This window comes from Sceloporus undulatus, chromosome 5, assembly GCF_019175285.1.
Source record: "Sceloporus undulatus isolate JIND9_A2432 ecotype Alabama chromosome 5, SceUnd_v1.1, whole genome shotgun sequence".
Classification (NCBI taxonomy): Eukaryota; Metazoa; Chordata; class Lepidosauria; order Squamata; family Phrynosomatidae; genus Sceloporus; species Sceloporus undulatus.
In genome coordinates, this window is record NC_056526.1 from 182,427,850 (window position 1) to 182,445,810 (window position 17,961).

The 17,961-nt window shown below is 40.1% G+C and overlaps 1 protein-coding gene across 2 annotated transcripts in view; it reads right to left on the minus strand.

Moving 5' to 3' along the window:
* Positions 1-17,961, minus strand: part of FRAS1 (Fraser extracellular matrix complex subunit 1) — a 326,081-nt gene that overhangs the window by 121,387 nt on the left and 186,733 nt on the right. For both annotated transcript variants that reach the window (XR_006104125.1, XM_042469094.1), the window contains exons 20-21: positions 2,923-3,075; positions 2,164-2,310 (exon numbers count right to left, since the gene is read on the minus strand). Coding sequence is in view for 1 of the 2 variants with exons in the window: in XM_042469094.1 (XP_042325028.1) it covers positions 2,164-2,310; positions 2,923-3,075 (300 nt within the window). In the remaining variant the exon portion in view is untranslated. The remainder of the gene's footprint in view (positions 1-2,163; positions 2,311-2,922; positions 3,076-17,961) is intronic.

Sequence of the window (17,961 nt, forward strand, 5' to 3'; positions counted from 1 at the left end):
CCTGAAGCAGCCACTTGTCTCTGCTTAATGAAAAAGCTGGCTTTCTACTTTGGAACTCCCAAACTCTCTCTTGCCATGCTTCATCATGACAATTGTGCATGTGAGCACAGATGTGCACATTCAATATGATGAAGATATATGCATTTGGATGTAAATAATACATTCCCATTTTCTCATGAAGCCACCTTTTAAAAAAAGTTATTCCCTTTGAGATTTCCCACCCTTCAGGACTTTTGGTGAAAATTTTGCAAAAAGTTTTTTGCCTTGCTAAAAACATTGTTTTCTCACAAATCTCTGCACTGATTTGGTACAACACTGTTTTTGTGTAAAAACTAACAGTCTGAAAGGCAACAAAGTTTTGTGAAATTTGCACAAAAAAGACTTGAAAAGTAAAAAAATTATTTTTAAAAATGTAACCCTTATTATCTTGCTCAGCGAGAAGAAAAAAAATCGAATATCTTCCATTCTTGCCTGACAAAACAAAAGAACTGGAGATAGACATCCTTAACTATGTGGAACAACAATAATGCTCCCCAGGAAACTAGACTGGCTTGTTTTACCGTCTTCCTGCATAGTTTGTTCTTGTTGTTGTATGCCTTCAAGTTTTTTCTAAATTATGGTGATCATAAGGTCTCCTCACTAGATTGCACAGGGGTTTATCATGGGGTTTCCTGGCAAGTTTCTTCAGAGGGAAGTTTGCCATTGCCATCCTCTGAGGCTGAGAGAGTGTGACTTTCCCAAGGCCAGTCTACCTACCTTCCTATGTGGAATTCATAGCAACAATAATGTTCCTTAGGGATTAGATGAGTTAGAATGGCTTGTTCTACAGTTTTAAAGGATAGTATTTGTTTATATTTTAGCTACAGACCAGGAGAGAGTAAACTTCAGACTTCAGAAAACTTTCTGTTTTTCCCCCCATTAGAACCCTAAGGTCTACTAACTGGTTGTGGAATAGGGTTGCCAGATTGTATGATTGTGCAGAACAGGGAATTTCAGCAAGTGTTGCTTGTTAACTGGTTGCATACTCTCTTCTACACAACCATAAATGGTACAGGAACCCTCTCCTGTTTAAACCTAAATGGGGTGGGGAGATTCAGGTGGAGCCAGATTCAAAATTATAGATGAGGATCCACTGCTCAGAAAAGTTACTTTTTAGACTACAATTCCCAGAATCCCTCAACCAGCATGGCAAGACCTCCATATATATATATATATATATATATATATATATATATATATTTCCAAGCTCTGCAATTACTTACATCATTCAGTGATTCACATACACCGGGACAGTATACATAGCAACCAGCACTAATTCAATGGGTCTACTATAGTTTGGATTAGCCATTTGATTTAGCTTATATCTGAAAGATTAAAACTCAGCAGTTAACAGCAAAATCAAAAGCCTCCATAGAAGAAAGCAGAGACAGTCTCTATTGTTGGAATTGTCAAACAACAGGAAGATAAAAACATTGTCCTTGCTTTGCCAGTCACACGGCACTCTACCAGCAGACCCGACTCTCAATTCTGCTTAGACGATTTCTTCCATAACAAATTGGTCAGAATCCTTTTGATGTTTCACCAATGTATAGGGTTTTTTTGTGGAAACAACTGGACATTTTGTCTGGTGCAGAATGTCCAGATTCCATTCACGGCTGTAGTATCAGAATGAAGCAGACACATGCTGCTCTGGAGAATAGGACCCGGAACAATGGATACAAGGTACAGGAAAAGAGATTCCCCCTCAACATTATCAGGAACTTCCTGATGGTAAGAGCTGATCAACAGTGGAACACACTCCCTTCAAGGATGGTGGAGTCTCCTTCTTTGGAGGTCTTTAAACAGAGGCTGGATGACCATCTGTCGGTTGTGCTTTGATTGAGAATTCCTGCATGGCAGAGGGTTGGACTGGATGGCACTCATGGTTTCTTCCAATTCTATGATTCTATGATTGTGCAAGTCAATCCACATTCAGTTGATCATTCAGTTGCACAACATTGCCATTGAGTATAAGATGTGTGCAACACAATAAATGCATAATTCCACATGTAGAGAGTTATGCTGAGAAAGCCTGACATAAGATCTCAGCCACTGTTTCAGAAGCATAGAACAAGGTACTGTAATTAAGAAACTCAGTATGAACTATTCCAAGAAAATACATACATTGGCAATGCCCGTTCTCATCTCTGTAGAACCCAAGGAAACAAGCCAAGATGCAGGTGCCAAGGTGAGAAAGGACGAGGCTGGAGTCACAGGAGGTGCAGGAGAGAGGGCCTCCTCCCAAACACGTTTTACATGAAGGATGACACTCTGGAGGAGAAGACAGGTGGAAACAGTAACCTCTGAAGCAAATTATCTGAAAACAGGTCATATCAACTATCAATGGCTACTTATAATGAAATCTATATATTTACACCAGCATTGGGAGTATGCCTCTGTGTACTAATCACTGTGTAAATTATGTGAGATTTTCAGCTCCAAAATTTTCTAAGTTACATCTCAACTGCCCCTGAAGAAGGCCTCTGAAAACATATATAGGCTGAAAGATGTTGGGCTTTTTATCAATAAATCATTCATGTACTGAGCACCCTGAAACATGTCTCCAGATGCTTCTGCAAATTTTATTGGGTGGTCCTCAGATTTTGCTACCTGGGAACAACAGTGCGTAGGTGCTGCTGTGTTTACATCTTGTTTATGGGTTTCCATCAAGCCCCTGGTTGCCCACTGGAGAATACACAATGCTGAACTAGAGGGACCTTTGGTCTGATTCAGCAGGAATCACCTTAGGTTCTTATGAATAATTCCATCATTAAGACTTCCATGAATGCTTGCCTACTCTGGGAACATTATTTATCCAGTGCAATATTCACAGGCACACACAAATTGCTCCATTGCTCCCACTGTTTTTCAGACATTACTCACTTTGACATGCTCTGCCAACCATGTAGTATCCTGTAGGGCATTCAGGTACACAGAGATCTTTCAGGAGCAAGTGACCGGTATTTTGGCACTTCAAGCAGATACTTCCTGTGTTCTGGAGATCTGCCACACACTGGTTGCACAGGGGGTGACAATCTGCAGAAAGAAGAAGTACAAGAGAGAGAAGGACTTGCTGTTGGGAAAGTTTAAAAAATGAGTTATTGTTAAAATAACACAGTCAGGATATAACCATCACAAGTTTTATTAAAGTCTTATCATGCAAGGATATGTACCCAGAATGAAAGTGAACAATTGGAGTGGGGTTGAAATTTGTTTTTGCATTGTTTTTTTAATGGCAGTATTTTACATCAGATGCTTAGCTAAGTATACTTAACTAAGGAGATTATAGCACTGCTGAAAAAAGTATCTTACCGCTGCTGAATTCAAGCTTCATCTGGGCTGTTATCGCATGGCTTTTCTCCTCACAACTGCCATCTGGGTATAGCCTGGCTCGAATGCTGCTCCCTGAACTCATTCTGGCAGTCAGGAGCTTTCTGAGTTTGAAAAATGGCCATGGAAGCGAGTTCAGGGACCCGAATTGGAGCTGTACCCGGATGGTAGTTTTGAGGAGAAAAGCCGTGCGATAACATCAGGGTACAGAATTCAGCAGAAGTAAGACGCTTTTTTCAACAGTGCAATAACCTCCTTAGTTACCTCTCCTGGCCTGACCCCCACAAACCGACTTATGACACCTCTAAAGCAAATCTATCATGGGGTTTTCTGGAACACAGAAAGTGTGACATGCCCAAGGTCATCCAGTGGGCTTCCATGGCCAAGCAAGTAATCTAACCCTTGTCTCGAAAAGTCCTAGTCCAATTTTCAGACCACTATACCACACAGACTCTTGATGTAGAATACTGGCCATTTATTTTACCTATTTACAGAAAACATTTTTTATCAATTTCCACAATAGTGTGTAAAATTAATTAAAACAACAATTAAAATAAAGCACAAAAATCCCCTCCCCAATCAGCAAACACTTATCTTACATAGGCTTGCTTTTAATGGAAGCCAGTAAAATGACCACCAAGGCTGACACATCTTAGTACTGGCACAATGAAATTGGTCCTTGCCATGGTTGCCACAAGACATATATGTACAGGAGATGGAAGAGCCATAAATCCTTGATTTGTAGCTCTCAGAGGACAGGAAGGATGATTATGCCACTCAAGTGCCATACAGGGTAGGTTCTGACCATTGCTAGACACCTAGCCTAATGGATTATTCACAGCTTGCAGTACTGTATCTGCTTTATCAACATGGTGAGGAATCCTAACTTGCAAGGAAGGCAGCAGTTGAAAAGAGACCCATAAGAATGATAAAATGCACACAGTTGCGATTATTTTATGTAACGCTAAGTCTACATGCTGCCTTAGGCCTTCCGGAAGTTGTAATTTCAAAAATTAACTTTTCCAAGCTCTGCTATCAACAGATCTTAAACATGAGATATCGGCAGTAGAACATGCTGCCTCAGAGAGCAGTGGAATCTCCTTCATTGGAGATTTTTCAACAGAGGCTTGATGGCCATCTGAAAAGTGCATTACAGTGTGCCCCCACCAAGCGCAGGCTTGCCATCTGCGGTTTGAGCTTCTGTATACGGCAAGCCCCGGCTTTCTGAATGGGTGCACACACACGCGGTGGTGACACAATCAGCCATTGAGAAGAACGTGACTTAAAGTCCTGCATTTTTTACTATCCACGGTGGGATCCGGAACGAATTCCCCTGTGGATAGCAAAGGTGCACTCTAATTGCAACAAGCACCACAGACTTCTGCCTTCCAGTCCTACTTGAGGGTTTTGCTGATTTGCTACTATAAGAAGCTGCAAAGAGTTGAACTGGCACTTGATTCAGCAGATATGAGAGACAGAATGGGTCTCAGGTTTTGTGTGTGGGGTTGTTGTTTTTTTTAAGCTATTAATCCCCACATTACCCCCAAGAGCTCTGGCTAAGAAATATTTGTGTGGCCACTAGGAGAGAAAAGCAATTTCATATCAACTGTCAGGGATTTCCAAAAAAAAGTGTGTCTCCAGAGCTTATGCCTGCAGGTTGATTTCTAGCTCAAAATACATTGGTCTCATTTGAAAAATATAACTTTTTTAAAAAATACATCCTGAGGCTCAGAGTGCATCTGCATTACAGAAATAATGCAGGTTGACACTTTAACTACCATGACTCCTTCATACAGAATCCTGGGATTTGTAGTTTTGTGAAGCATGAGTACTTTTTGGCACAGATGGATAAAGACCTTGTAAAACTACAGTTCCTTGGATTCCATAGAAGAAGCTACAGCTTTTAAAGTGGTGTCAAATTACATTATTTCTACAATGTAGATACACTCTCAGTCCCTCTTGGATGCATTGGATGGTTCCAGTTTCTTTTACATTTCATTCTGTGCTCCAAGTCTTGTTAAAAGTTTTAAAACAGAGCAAGAATATTTATTGATTTGCATTCTACCCTTCTCTAAAGACTGCAGGTCAGCATTATTTTCCATCTATACCATTCTATTCTTACACTATAATCCTTGGACTAAACTGAGCCGTGCCTTGATAATCATTTTATCATCTGGAACAGGCTCCCAATTATATGCTCCACTATCCTCCCTCAGAATCTGGAATCATATACCTGGACTCATTTTACTCTTTAAATCCCCTGGAAGATTACATGTAATTGGCAAAAAGTTTATTTTAGTTATTTGTATCCCATGCTTAAAACACACACAGGCACACAATCTAAACTAATTTTTTCCCCTTGGTGCAGCAATAAAAGCTGAAATAAAATAAAAGAACCAAAATAGTAATAAAATGAGCACAGTAAGGAAAATACAACACTAGAAACCAAAAGCAGAAGATTACAAGGCAGCATCAAAACTAATCACCGGAAAGAAGACTCAGTTAAAATGCCTGGGAGAATTTTTTTTAAAGGCCTGTTCTTAGTGCCAAAATAGCATAAATGTAGGCACAAAGGGAGCCTTCAAGTCAGGTGGGTCCCTGTGCAATATTCTCCCTATGATATGTGGAGAGTATTGCACAAGTAGGTGCCCCTACTGAGAAGGCCTAGTTAGAGCCCAGTGATGATGGTACAGACATGGAAAATAAAGCCTCTGAAAATTATCTCTATCCATGAGTAGGCTCATGTGGAAATATATAATCCACCAGGAACCTTGATCCTATGCCATTAAGAGCATTACAATTAAACACCAGCACTTTAAATGGAGCTAAGAAGGCAACTAAGAACCTGGAGAGACATTGCAACACTGGTGAGATATGTCTCCAAAGGTTTGGGTCTGCTCGGGTATAAGCTTATATCTCTCATGTGTGCACAATTTTTTCACTGGCAGATTTCCTGTGCAGTGTAAAAACAATGTCAAACCTGGCTCTTAGATAGCTAAGAAGACAATTATCAGCAATTACCAGGCTCAATGTGACTTTTTCTTCCCTGCTTCCCATAAGAACCTCCTGTTTTTATTTTGAAGCACTGAGGTGCTGAACAAATTTCCTTTCACTTCCAAAAGCTTGTGCTTTGCTTCAATGAATTGGATCCTTTCCTACTTCCTTCCCTAACAAGCACAGGACATTTTTGGCCTGAAATGCAGGGGGCTTGGAAACTGAGTCCCTTTTTAGATTTTCTTATCTATATTTCTGTTTGCCAAAACCACTCTGTCACTTGCACAAAGTTTCCCCAAACTATGGAATCTACTCAGGATTGGCCTACTATTACAGAAGGTAGTGTGGTTGCTATAATGAGAAGGTACAACACATTAGAAAAGACAATGATGCTGGGCAAAGTAAAGGGAAATAGAAAGAGAAGATGACCATGTGCCAGGTGGCTAGACTCAATCAGGGAGACCATGGGCTTCAACTTGCAGGACCTGAGCAGAGAGACAGAGGATACGAAAGCTAGGAGATTCACAGGGTCGCCATGAGTCAAAAGAAGCTAACAACAACAAAATGTGGCAGCCTTCAAAGAAGTAATTGCTGGCTGGTGGGATGGCCATTCTGGCTGGGGAAATCTGGACCTTGTGAGCCAGTGTGGTGTGGTGGTTTGAGTGTAGGATCAAAACTCTGGAGACTAGGGTTTGATTCCCAGCTTGGCTATGAAACCCACTGGGTGACTTTGGGCAAGTCAAATGCTCTCAGCCTCAGGGGAAGGCAATGGCAAACCTCCTCTGAGCAAATCATGCCAAGAAAACCCCATAATATGTTCACCATAGGGTTATCATAAGTCAGAAGTTACTTGAAGGAACACAACAACAACCTCCAAAAAAAAAAAAAAAAAAAAGAATAGTTCCAATTGCTATCTTGGTGGTTTTATCTTTCTAACATTTCTAAACATGCAGCCAGGTTTAGGTAAGTGCAACTTGGGTTTTCTGACACTCTTGTGGTAGGATTACCAGGCCAGATTTCAGGACCAAACCCTGAAACTTCAGGACCATGATGTCACAGGGAATGGGGACCTAGTGATGTTATAAGGCACAGTTCCTGATGATGTCATTAATCACAATAACTTAAGCACCAACCACAACTGCACAAAATATGATATTCAAATTTTAAAAACCAAATGTAACAAATGAGAAAAATATATATGGATGCCATTTTAAGACAGCATTCTTATCCTGAGCTTTCTTCACCACCTGGCCCTGCTAACCAGAGAAGACAGCCCAGGTTCTGAGATCTGGAAACTCTACTCATAGACCATTCTTGAACATACTTCAAACTGTAATGCTATCATGTTTCTTGGTCTTCTGAAATGCTAGGAGCAGTGTTCTCTAACTCATGCAATGCCTGTATCAGCCTAGCAATAATGGAATTTGTGTCAGGGAGGGGTATTGACACAGACCACCTGCTTTTTTTTTCAGCAGCCCATCAAAAATGGCTCCTGACCTTCCCTTGAACCAAAGCAATTTCAAAATGTTTTACAAGAAGTCTTTTGTATACAATGAAGGGACCATGTTGTAAAGGATCCTGAAAGCCTAAATTAATCCTCATTAAAGTGATTTGGAAAATTATATGGGGGATGATGGCTGTCTTGAAAGCAATGTAATCATGATGCTGCCTTCAGTATACAAAGCTTGATGTCAAGTTTCCTACTGGAAGTAAGCCTTCCCATCCCTTTCTTCTCTTCATTTAAACTTTCACTGCAATTGGATGACAAGATCTTGGGATTCCACAAGTGGAGCCTTGAATTTCAAAAGGAACCCAAAGAAACAGGCATCTCAAATTCCAGTGGCAATGAATTGGCAATGAATGAACAAAGCTATCTTTACTCCTTAGAGTAAGGCAAATTCCACTCTGAAAGGAAAGCATAATCCAGCCCAAAGTTAAGCACTTTTAAATCCCACTAGTTTCAATGGGAGAGATTTAAGAACTTAGTTAAAATAACATGTTGAGTTCAATGGGTGTTGAAAACGCTTACTATGTGGCTGGCAAGACTGATGTAAGACATTTTTCAGCCTGAAGAACAAGTTAGAACCCCTTCTACTCCATGTACAAAAGTGAACTTCTCTGGCTGCTGAATCTTTCTTCAGCAACGGTGATGAGACAGCACCCACCATCAATCCCACAAGCTTCAGCCTAGCCAGGGTGGCTGGGACTAGGCACATTAGACAGTTTATTGTTGTGTGCTTTCAAATCTTTTCCAATTATTGGCAATCCTAAAGCATGGGGTTATCTGGGGCTGAGAGTGTGTGACTTGCCCAAGGTCACCCAGTGGGTTTCCATGGCTGAGCAAGGAATGGAAGCCTGGCCTCCAGGTCATAGGCCAATGCTCAAATCATTATGCCATGCTGGCTCACACTCTGAATGGTATACAGCCCTTTTCTACATCTTGCAGCCACCTCCATTCATCTGTCACCTGAGGCAGATGAACACCTCACTCTGCCCAAGGGGAAGCCAGCCCTGTTGGCTGACTCTCAGACAAAATTTGTATTGTTACCAAGTGTTATCCAAGATGTTACCCAAGGCGGATTCACCTTGGGTAATAATAATATGGGAGCCACCAGTTACTGGGCTGTTGATCATCTGCAACAAGCCCAAGACTGAAGATTATAATTTGGGAATTTTATTTTTAACCCAATCTAACAAAATATACCCTCTCCTTTCCCCAGATATATCTTTACAAATTTAGTGTCCCAAAGAGCTCTATGTCATTTTATGTATTGTTTATTTTGTTTTAACTGTCTTGGATGGCTTTGGCTTTCCACGTCAACACAGCTCCAATAACTGGAGCTACTCCTTTCTGAAGAACAGAAGCAGGGGATCTCTTTCTACTCTGCAGCTCTGCTTTGACCATATGGACATCAAAGAACACAGTTATACACCATTGATCTCTCCCAAAGGAAGAGAAAAATAAGAGAAAAGAAGAGGCTGGTGGTGAATATGATGGACAAAGGGAAACCAAAGAGAGAAGGAGGAGGTTTTTTTTAAAGAGGCATTTTATAATTTAGAAACATGTTTAGATTTTTCACAAGCACTTCCTTTTGAGCAAAAGGAAAAAGAAAAAGGAATACAGAATTCTCTTTAATGTTTCAGAGAGAAATATTTTCTTTTTTGTATGTATCTTCACGTCTTTCGCAAGGCAGACTGAAAAGAATGGGAGACAAATTTCACTTCTTTGTGCAGAACACAACCACTGTCTGTCAAGCATAAAAAGAGAGGTGCATCATGGAAAGAAGCAGAGTTTGGATAAGTTACTTTTTTGGCTCCCAGAATACCTCAGCCAGCTTTTCCAAAAACTGGATTTAATATACACTGAAGTACATCCAAACTCAAGATTGTGCAAATAAAAAGAAAAATAGAGGCAAGGGATGAGCACAAGTAAATATAATTAGGAAGAATGAACTGTAATAATTTTCAGGTGAGAAAGAGACGAGTTATTTAAAACGTCAGGCTACAGGTGGAGAGACCCAGGGAAAATCTCTACTCAGCCATGGTGATTATTGGGTGATCCTGGGCCAGTCAGTATCTGTCAGTCTAGCCTGCCCCAAAGGGTTGCTGTGAGAAAAAGTGATAGGGAGTAAATTATAATAATACATTAATTAAATAACCGTGACAAAGAAACTCTGGCTTTCCCTAAGGACCACTTAAGAGATACAAATACAAATGACAGCAGGTTCTCCTGACCCCCACTGCAGCTGGAATGACCCAACAGATTCTTACTGCCTAAAGTTATTGTACTGCAAGATTGAAGAAATCTATCAGGCTGCAAAGGATCCTAGTGTGTACCTGTCAAATCTCAAGGTATTTCATTGTTCTCCCTAAAATACACAATCCCCTGAAGTCAGGCAAGAACTGCTTTTTAATTTTGAAGCCATTCACCTTTGTCCTTCGAAATGCAACAGCAGTAGAGCAGAAACCAAATTTGCTTACCATACATCTTAAAAGCTTGCACTAAAACATGCATTTTAGCTGGCTCTTGAAAGATAAAAGAGTATGGGAGACAACTATGGCCTGTTACAGACTGCCAAAATAAAGCTGCTTCAGGTCTCTTTGGAGGTATGCTATTTAAATGATGCATGGGTCCTAAGAGTCCGAAGGTCGCGCCAAAGCCACAGTCCATTCCTAAGCACTGGAGTGCAGCTTTGGTGCAGCTTCCGGATTCTTAGGATGCATGCATAATTTAAACAGCATACCTCCAAAGAGACCCGAAGCAGCTTTATTTTGGCAGTCTGTAACAGGCCTAAATCTCTTAATAGAAGGGAATACCATAGCTGGGGTGCTACCACTGAAACAGGCTTAGTGCCACACTATTTTAGGGGGCTGTAAGTGAGTCTTCATCTTTGATTGCTGTCTTGGAAAACCAATAGAAGGTAATGCAGCTGAAATAACCATCTTGGGATTAGTTAAGAACCTCTTTTCCTGGAGAATCCTGGCTGGATTTTCAAATCTGAAAGAACCTGCTAATGTCAAGTACAAAAGGGCAAAAACAAAATATTAAGGCACAAGTTATATAATGTAAGGCCTGTGGCATGGGCAATATTGACATTGGTATAGATCAGCAGTGGTGAAATTTTGGAGTATCCATGGGCTATTTTCCATGTACCAGACACCTGCCACGTGTTCCACCAGCCACTGAGGAAACTGGAAGTGATCAGAAGGTAACTTTGGGGTTTGAGTTTAATTTTAAGTAAAAGGTGAAGGTAGTCCCTTGACATAAATGTCTAGTTATAACTGACTGTAGGGAGCAGTGCTTATCTCCGTTACTAAGCCAAGGAGCCAGTGTTGTCCAAGGACTATGCCAGTGATCATGTGGCCAGCATGACTGCACTGAACACTGTTTTAAATTTTAAAGAACAACAAACTCTGACTCTGACATTGTCACATTTCTTCTGTATGATTTTTAACTTCTTTATGTGTTGAAGAAGCCAGTGAATCTTCCAAAGCTTGCATGGTTTATTTTGTGCATTTTAGTTGTTCCAATAAAAGTATCACTGTTTTGTGGATTTTGAATTTTGTTGCATTTTTCTGAACAGCCAACACAGCTACCCCTGGATATATTTCCTAATTTTAAAGGAGAATTTCATAAATATCATACAATTTCACCCAGCTAAAGGATTCTGCTGGTGGAATCTTTCTGTGGCTGTTGTTTTAAATAAAAGTTATAAAAATAACCTTGGACTACATGGAGGACACCAGCTGTGTGATTCCTACATTGGGGATAGGTGGTGGCAACAAAGATCAGGAAGTATGGCCACATTGAACCAGCGAGTCTGAAATGCAAATTTCACCTCAACCAGGCTACTCATTGCAGGCTGCTGTATAAATAACTGTTTTGAACCAACCCTGTTGGTGTTTTGTGACACTGGGGCTTGACAGACAAGCAGCTCAACGCCGCCCCTTTTAGCTCCAGAAGCAGGGGCTTCTTTCTGTGCCATATAGAAGGGGTGCCATAACCACCATGGCACAGCATTATGACATCCCTTGTTCACAGCACTGTTTGGGTGCTGCGCACGAGGGACATCATCGTGGTGTGCCCTGTGTAAGCGGGCGTGTGTCAAAATGGCGCCCTGGTGGATGAAGGAGGGCTTGGAGCATGTGAACACTCAGTTCTTCTTCACCCCTAGTATGCATTCAGGCCGGCTCAAAGTGCCAGTCTGTACTGCCTCGATATAACCAGATACTAGTAAGCACCATCCTGAGGAAGAACAAGCCATAAGAGTGATGGATAAAGGTCATCAGATCATACTTTTCAAGATATCCAATTTTGCTTTGCCCCCATTACTGTCACCATTCTTGCATAATTCCTACCCTCCATAAATTATTTTTTCTACAAGCATGCTGCCAAATAAATTTACTTGTGCTAATTGGCTCACAGGCTCCTTAAACCCTGACTAGCTGACACTCCCTATAAAAAGATAATAATAGTTGTCTTTCTCACTTTTAAAATGTTCTCTTTGCTGACAGTTCCTCATCTGAAATTAATATGCAACTTGCATAGAATTCACCCGCTAGGTATGAAAAAAGGAGAAATATCTGAGTTCTGTTGAATTCTCAATACAGGTTCTGCCTCAAGGGTCAGAAAGGAAAAATTCTAAATTAACAGGCAACACTGATAGATAGGCAACAGCTATAAAATGTTATAAAAGGGATTTTTTTTATTTTAAAAAATCTTATGATATTAAAGCACAGTTTATGTTATATAATTTAATGCTTTCAGTCACAGTTTCATGTGACAGATGCTTGTTAAGTGATGATTAATAACTTCTCCAGACAAATTTGTACATTAACATTTTAATAACTGTGAAGAGATTGAGGTATATGATAAGGGATAGACATTCAGTGAAAACCAGCTTTCCATGACAAAGCAAGTCACATTCTCCAGGCTTGCAAGGAACGAAATAATATATGCAAATTATGCAGTTTATGCCAATATGCGATTATTTTGATCCATCAGGTTTGAGTAATTAGACAGCAAGACTGAACAAATGACTGGAGGTAATGAAGAGTAAGCAGAAGCAAGCAATGTGGTGCGAAGAAGGTGGAGGTTTAACTCCGCTCATGTAAACAAGTCAGCAATTCACTTTTGAGGGAGTATTAACCATTACACTAAGTATGCTACAGAAAAATTATTGGCAATGTGTGATATTGGACTGTACCTCACATCATCTTTCACCTTTGGCTATGTTGCCTAAGGCTGACGGGAACTGGATCCCAGTAACATTTGAAGAACCACAGGTTCATCACCTGTGTGCCAAGGTAGTAGTCCATGCTGCAGCTATCAGATAGGTATATATATTGAATACATATGTTAAAATAGACAATACAGTATTTATTAAACTATTTATATCCCACCTTGTCTCAGCATACAAATGCAACTAATTTATTGTGCATGAGAATGTGCCCATACCACCAATTTGTTCTAAATACAGCTGCTCAGATACTCGGTTACAACTTCCTTTTAATGGAGTTACACATTCTTTTATGTCTCTTCTCTGATATGAATGGAAAACTCCCACATAGACATCGTGGCAGTCAATGGTTTCCATGTCATTAATGCAGTGATTCTGCTCTGGGTTTTATCTATTCCAGTCCATGTACAATTCTGACTATTTCTGCCTTTTCGAGGTGAGATGGATTGAGGCTTTTAAAAGCATTTTGGACATTAGACTTCCAGAGAATCCCGGGGCAGAAAACTGGCCCGTAGACCTGCCACAGTTGCCCATCTCTTCTCTAATGGAAATGTTCTGTGACTAAACTAGGGACAAATATTTCTTCCTCTCCTCCACGTTTTGTTTTTCTTTTAAAATCTGCCTCTGATATACTCATTTCAAGCCTGTCTCTGCTGCAAGGAGACAAAATAATAACTCTATTGTGGGGAGGGGGGAACAAATAGGCTGTGAAAAATTATTTCCTGAGATCAAAGAAATAAGTCTTGCAGCTCCAAAGAAACAAGAAGGCAATTGCAAAAGGGAGTAATAGATGAAGTTGAGAATGATATCATTTGAATGCTTTTGCATTTTTTCTTTTTTCCCCATTCCTTTTTGGATCCATTATCTTTTTTTGTAAGCTTTTGAGTCCTGGCATAAGATTTGCAAGTGTTATCTTTCCTTTGATAAGCTTGAAGAGGGAGAGAGAAAATAGAAAACTAGCCACAGCAAAGCTCAGAAGTGACTGGAATGATTCCCAGACACTGTTTATCCTTGCCCTCCTGTCAGATTAAAGTGTGATTCATCTCTTTTAAATAGGTAAAGCAATTAGGAATTTCTGGTTATATATTAGTGTGGATGCATACCACAGGCTGGACATGATCTATCAGGAAAAATCTTCTGCACAAGCTTCAGAGAAACTAGAAGATTCTTGAGCAATCTCTATTCATTTTAATGGCAGTTAGGAAAACATTACCAGTGGATCATGTCTAAGATTTACACGTTGTGCGTTAGCTGCCCTTGAATGGACCTTCTCATGATGGGGCCAAAGGATGACAGACTCCATTTGATCATCTTGGCTTCCAGGGAGAGGTCAGGCTTGATCAGTTCAAGCACCCATTTGTTTGTCTTTATTTGATGCTCATGATACTATCAACATTATTCTCCAGCAGCACATCTCCAATAAGTTGATTTTCTTTTTATCCGCTTTCTTCACTGTCCAGCTCTCATATCCGCAGATGGTGATGGGGAATACAATGGCTTGGATGATTCTAACTTTAGTGCTCAGCTATGTATCTTTACTCTTTAGGATCTTGTCTAGTTCTTTCATCGCTGCCCTTCCCACTCCTAGTCTTCTTATTCTTGACTACAGTCTCTGTTATGATCAATATTTGATCCAAGATAAGGGAAATCTTTATTTCCTCATTTTCTTTGTTGTATTTGTGTAGATTCTCCATGGTAATTATTTTTATTTTCTTTATGTACAGCAGCAAGCCTACCTTTGCACTTTGTTCCTTGACCTTCCTTAGTAATTGTTCCAAGTCTATGATGTTTTCTGCTAGTAGTATGGTGTCAGCCACATATCTTACATGTATTAAACCCTCTATTCCTAATTTTCAGGCAGGGAGTGCCAGAAGGGCCACATTTGGCCCATTGGCTACATGATTCGGTCACTTCGGTCCTCTGGGAAGAATCTGCTACAACTTAGAAGACCAGACTCTTTGCGGTGAGCCAGAGAACCTTCTCATCAGCTGCCCCCAGGCTCTGGAACAACCTACTGGATGAGATCCGCCATATTACTGCCTTGGAAGCCTTTAAAAAGGCTGTTAAGACAGATCTCTTCCAGCAGGCCTTTCCAGACTAGGTTAGATCAATTAGATCCATTAGACTTGCCTCCCCCTCTATTGATACCAATATCGAAACTGATTGATACCATCGACCCCATCTCCCCCCTCCTCTAGAGGAAGACTAATTTCTAGTGCTAATCTGCCTGAAATTTTAGTATATTCATATTGGACAGTTTTAAATTTTTTGATGTTTAATCTTTTTTTAGGAGTTGATCACTGTTGTTATGATGGGGGGGGTTTAAATTGTGATTTTTGTTTGATATTTTATTTATACTGTTGGAATCCACTTTGATTCCTTTCTGAAAACGTGGAATACAAATTATTATTATTATTATTATTATTATTATTATTATTATTATTATTATTATTATTCCCACCAACCCCGGGGGGAAAAATTAGCATGCTCAGTTTGCTCAAAATGTTGGGTAACTGTTGAAGGGGAAACTGGAAAATCAAATGGGAATGAAATGGAATCTCATGTAGCAAGGCACGGATGGCTTGACTGAACAGGATCATTTTACACTGCCACATTTTGTTGCATGAGCCACTTTAAAATTTTAATTTTAATTATCTTCTACTCTCACACCTTTCTCTGTTGGCATATACTACATACATCATTCAGTATTCTGCCAATATACCATTCTGCACCTATTCTGCCAATATGTCATTTACCTATTAGCCCTGGCATCTCATTTTTTTTAACAAACTCTGTGTGATTCAAGCCTAATCAATTTCTCTCATAGAAGATCAATGGCACAGACTCAGTCATACATTTTTAAAATGTCATTTACATTGGGCTGCAGCTCAGTGCATCCCATTAGAAGCCATTTATAAAACATGCATGAAAACATATATCACAGGGCAAGAAGCTAATATAGGTCCCACTACCACCCATAACAGTAGCCTCAAACTAGCTACCCAAATCCATCCCAAATAAAATGACCTTAGAGAGGTTCTTAAAGAGACTTAAAAGTTGAATTATCCAGTAGCATTTGGAAAAGGGCAAGGGATTCCTTTTTCAGGAACACTCTGCTCCAGAATTAGGCTGCAACGGATCCACTTTCTCTCCTCTTCCTCCCCTTCCCTCTCTCTCCCAGACAGACAAAAACAACACCGTATCTTCCCCACTTTGACAAGCTTTGCATTCTCCTCATTTCCAAATCTTTCCACTCTGAATCCAAAGTTTGCAACCATCATTACAAAGGGAAGGTACAGTGTTGCTTTTGTATGGCTGGGAGGGGGGCGGGAAGAAGTTGTATCCTCCCAGGAGTGACTACAAATATTGGATTCAAATTGAAGGTCTTTGGGAATGAGTAGGATACAAAGTCTGGCAAAGCAAGGGAATGTACGGTGTTGGTTTTGGTTGGCTGAGAGGAAGGAGAGGGGTGAAGATGTTGACCTTGTTAAGCATCAGCTACAAAGACACGAATAGTCAAAACTGCAAATCTGAAATCCACGAATGCGGAGGGCTGACTATATAAACATTACTGGCACAAAAGTAGAACTTTCTAGGAGACAAAATATTTCCCATTACACACCTGATGAGGTGATCCCACTATCATATCACCCTCATCATGATATCATGTTGTTGCATAACCAATCAGATTTCACGACATAATAAAACGGGACTAAGAAACAGGAAGTATGGTCTTCAGTCTGACCGTAGTAACAATCAGATTTGGGCAAACACTGAATGGACAATCATTTCTGTCCCCACATCAAGATTCCACTAAAACTTCGCCCAAACAGGGAGATCTTTTTCCAGATTGCCAACAGGTTTTTGGAACACAATACCCCTTTTTTGGCTCCGTTCCTTTCAGAACAGGAACTACTAGTTGTCAGCTATAGCCCCCAACTGAGACCAGTCAAACACATCCTGAATGAGCTTCAACTAATTTTGGTAAGTAATACAGTTCTCTCAAAAGCTCTGGGTGGCAGGACTTTAATGGCCCAACCTTAAACAACCACTCACCCTACAACAATATACGTAACACAGATGGTAATACCAAAGACAAGACCATGGCACAAAACCAGATGACAACTTTGTTCCCATATCTATGCTGGCAACAACATTAGAGGGGCTAATAATGTCACTCACAATGTCAGAAGAGCATTTATGTGCTCATCCTCCAACGTGATATATGCCAACCTCTGTCAGCAATTTCCTTCTGCACCTCTACATGGAGAAAGAGAACAGTCTCTGCAGAAGAGACTTCAATGATTTTATGATTCTAAGTGGACAAATGGACAAAAATCTGACATTAAAAATGACAATATTAAAAAAAACCTGTTGTAGAGCATTTCAACCTGCCTTGACATATAATACGGAAATTATAAGTGGTAGTTGTCAAACATTTCAAAGGAAGACTGGAAAGAGAACCAGCTGAAATGAGATATATTCACAAATTCCAATCAAGGTATGAACAAAGATAATGGCTTTATGGTGCACTAGATATAGTAATACAGGAGTCCTCACAGCTGAGATGTAATAAAAGGAATCTCCTTAGTGAAGGTTTTTTACCCCAAGGCGACTGACTTTTGGTAAATAGATTTATTGCTTTTACATACCAGTACTAATAGCCAACTTTAAAAGACTACTCCCAGCCAACTGAAAGACCTGTATCACCTCACACAGGTCTCTGAAGCATTATGGCCAGGGTGAAAATTTACATGTTTCTTTATCTCATTACATCCACACTTGCAACTGTGTAACTATACTTAAAAACCTGTGGCTTTGGTATCACTCTGTCAGGGCATCTGAGGAAGTGGAAGGA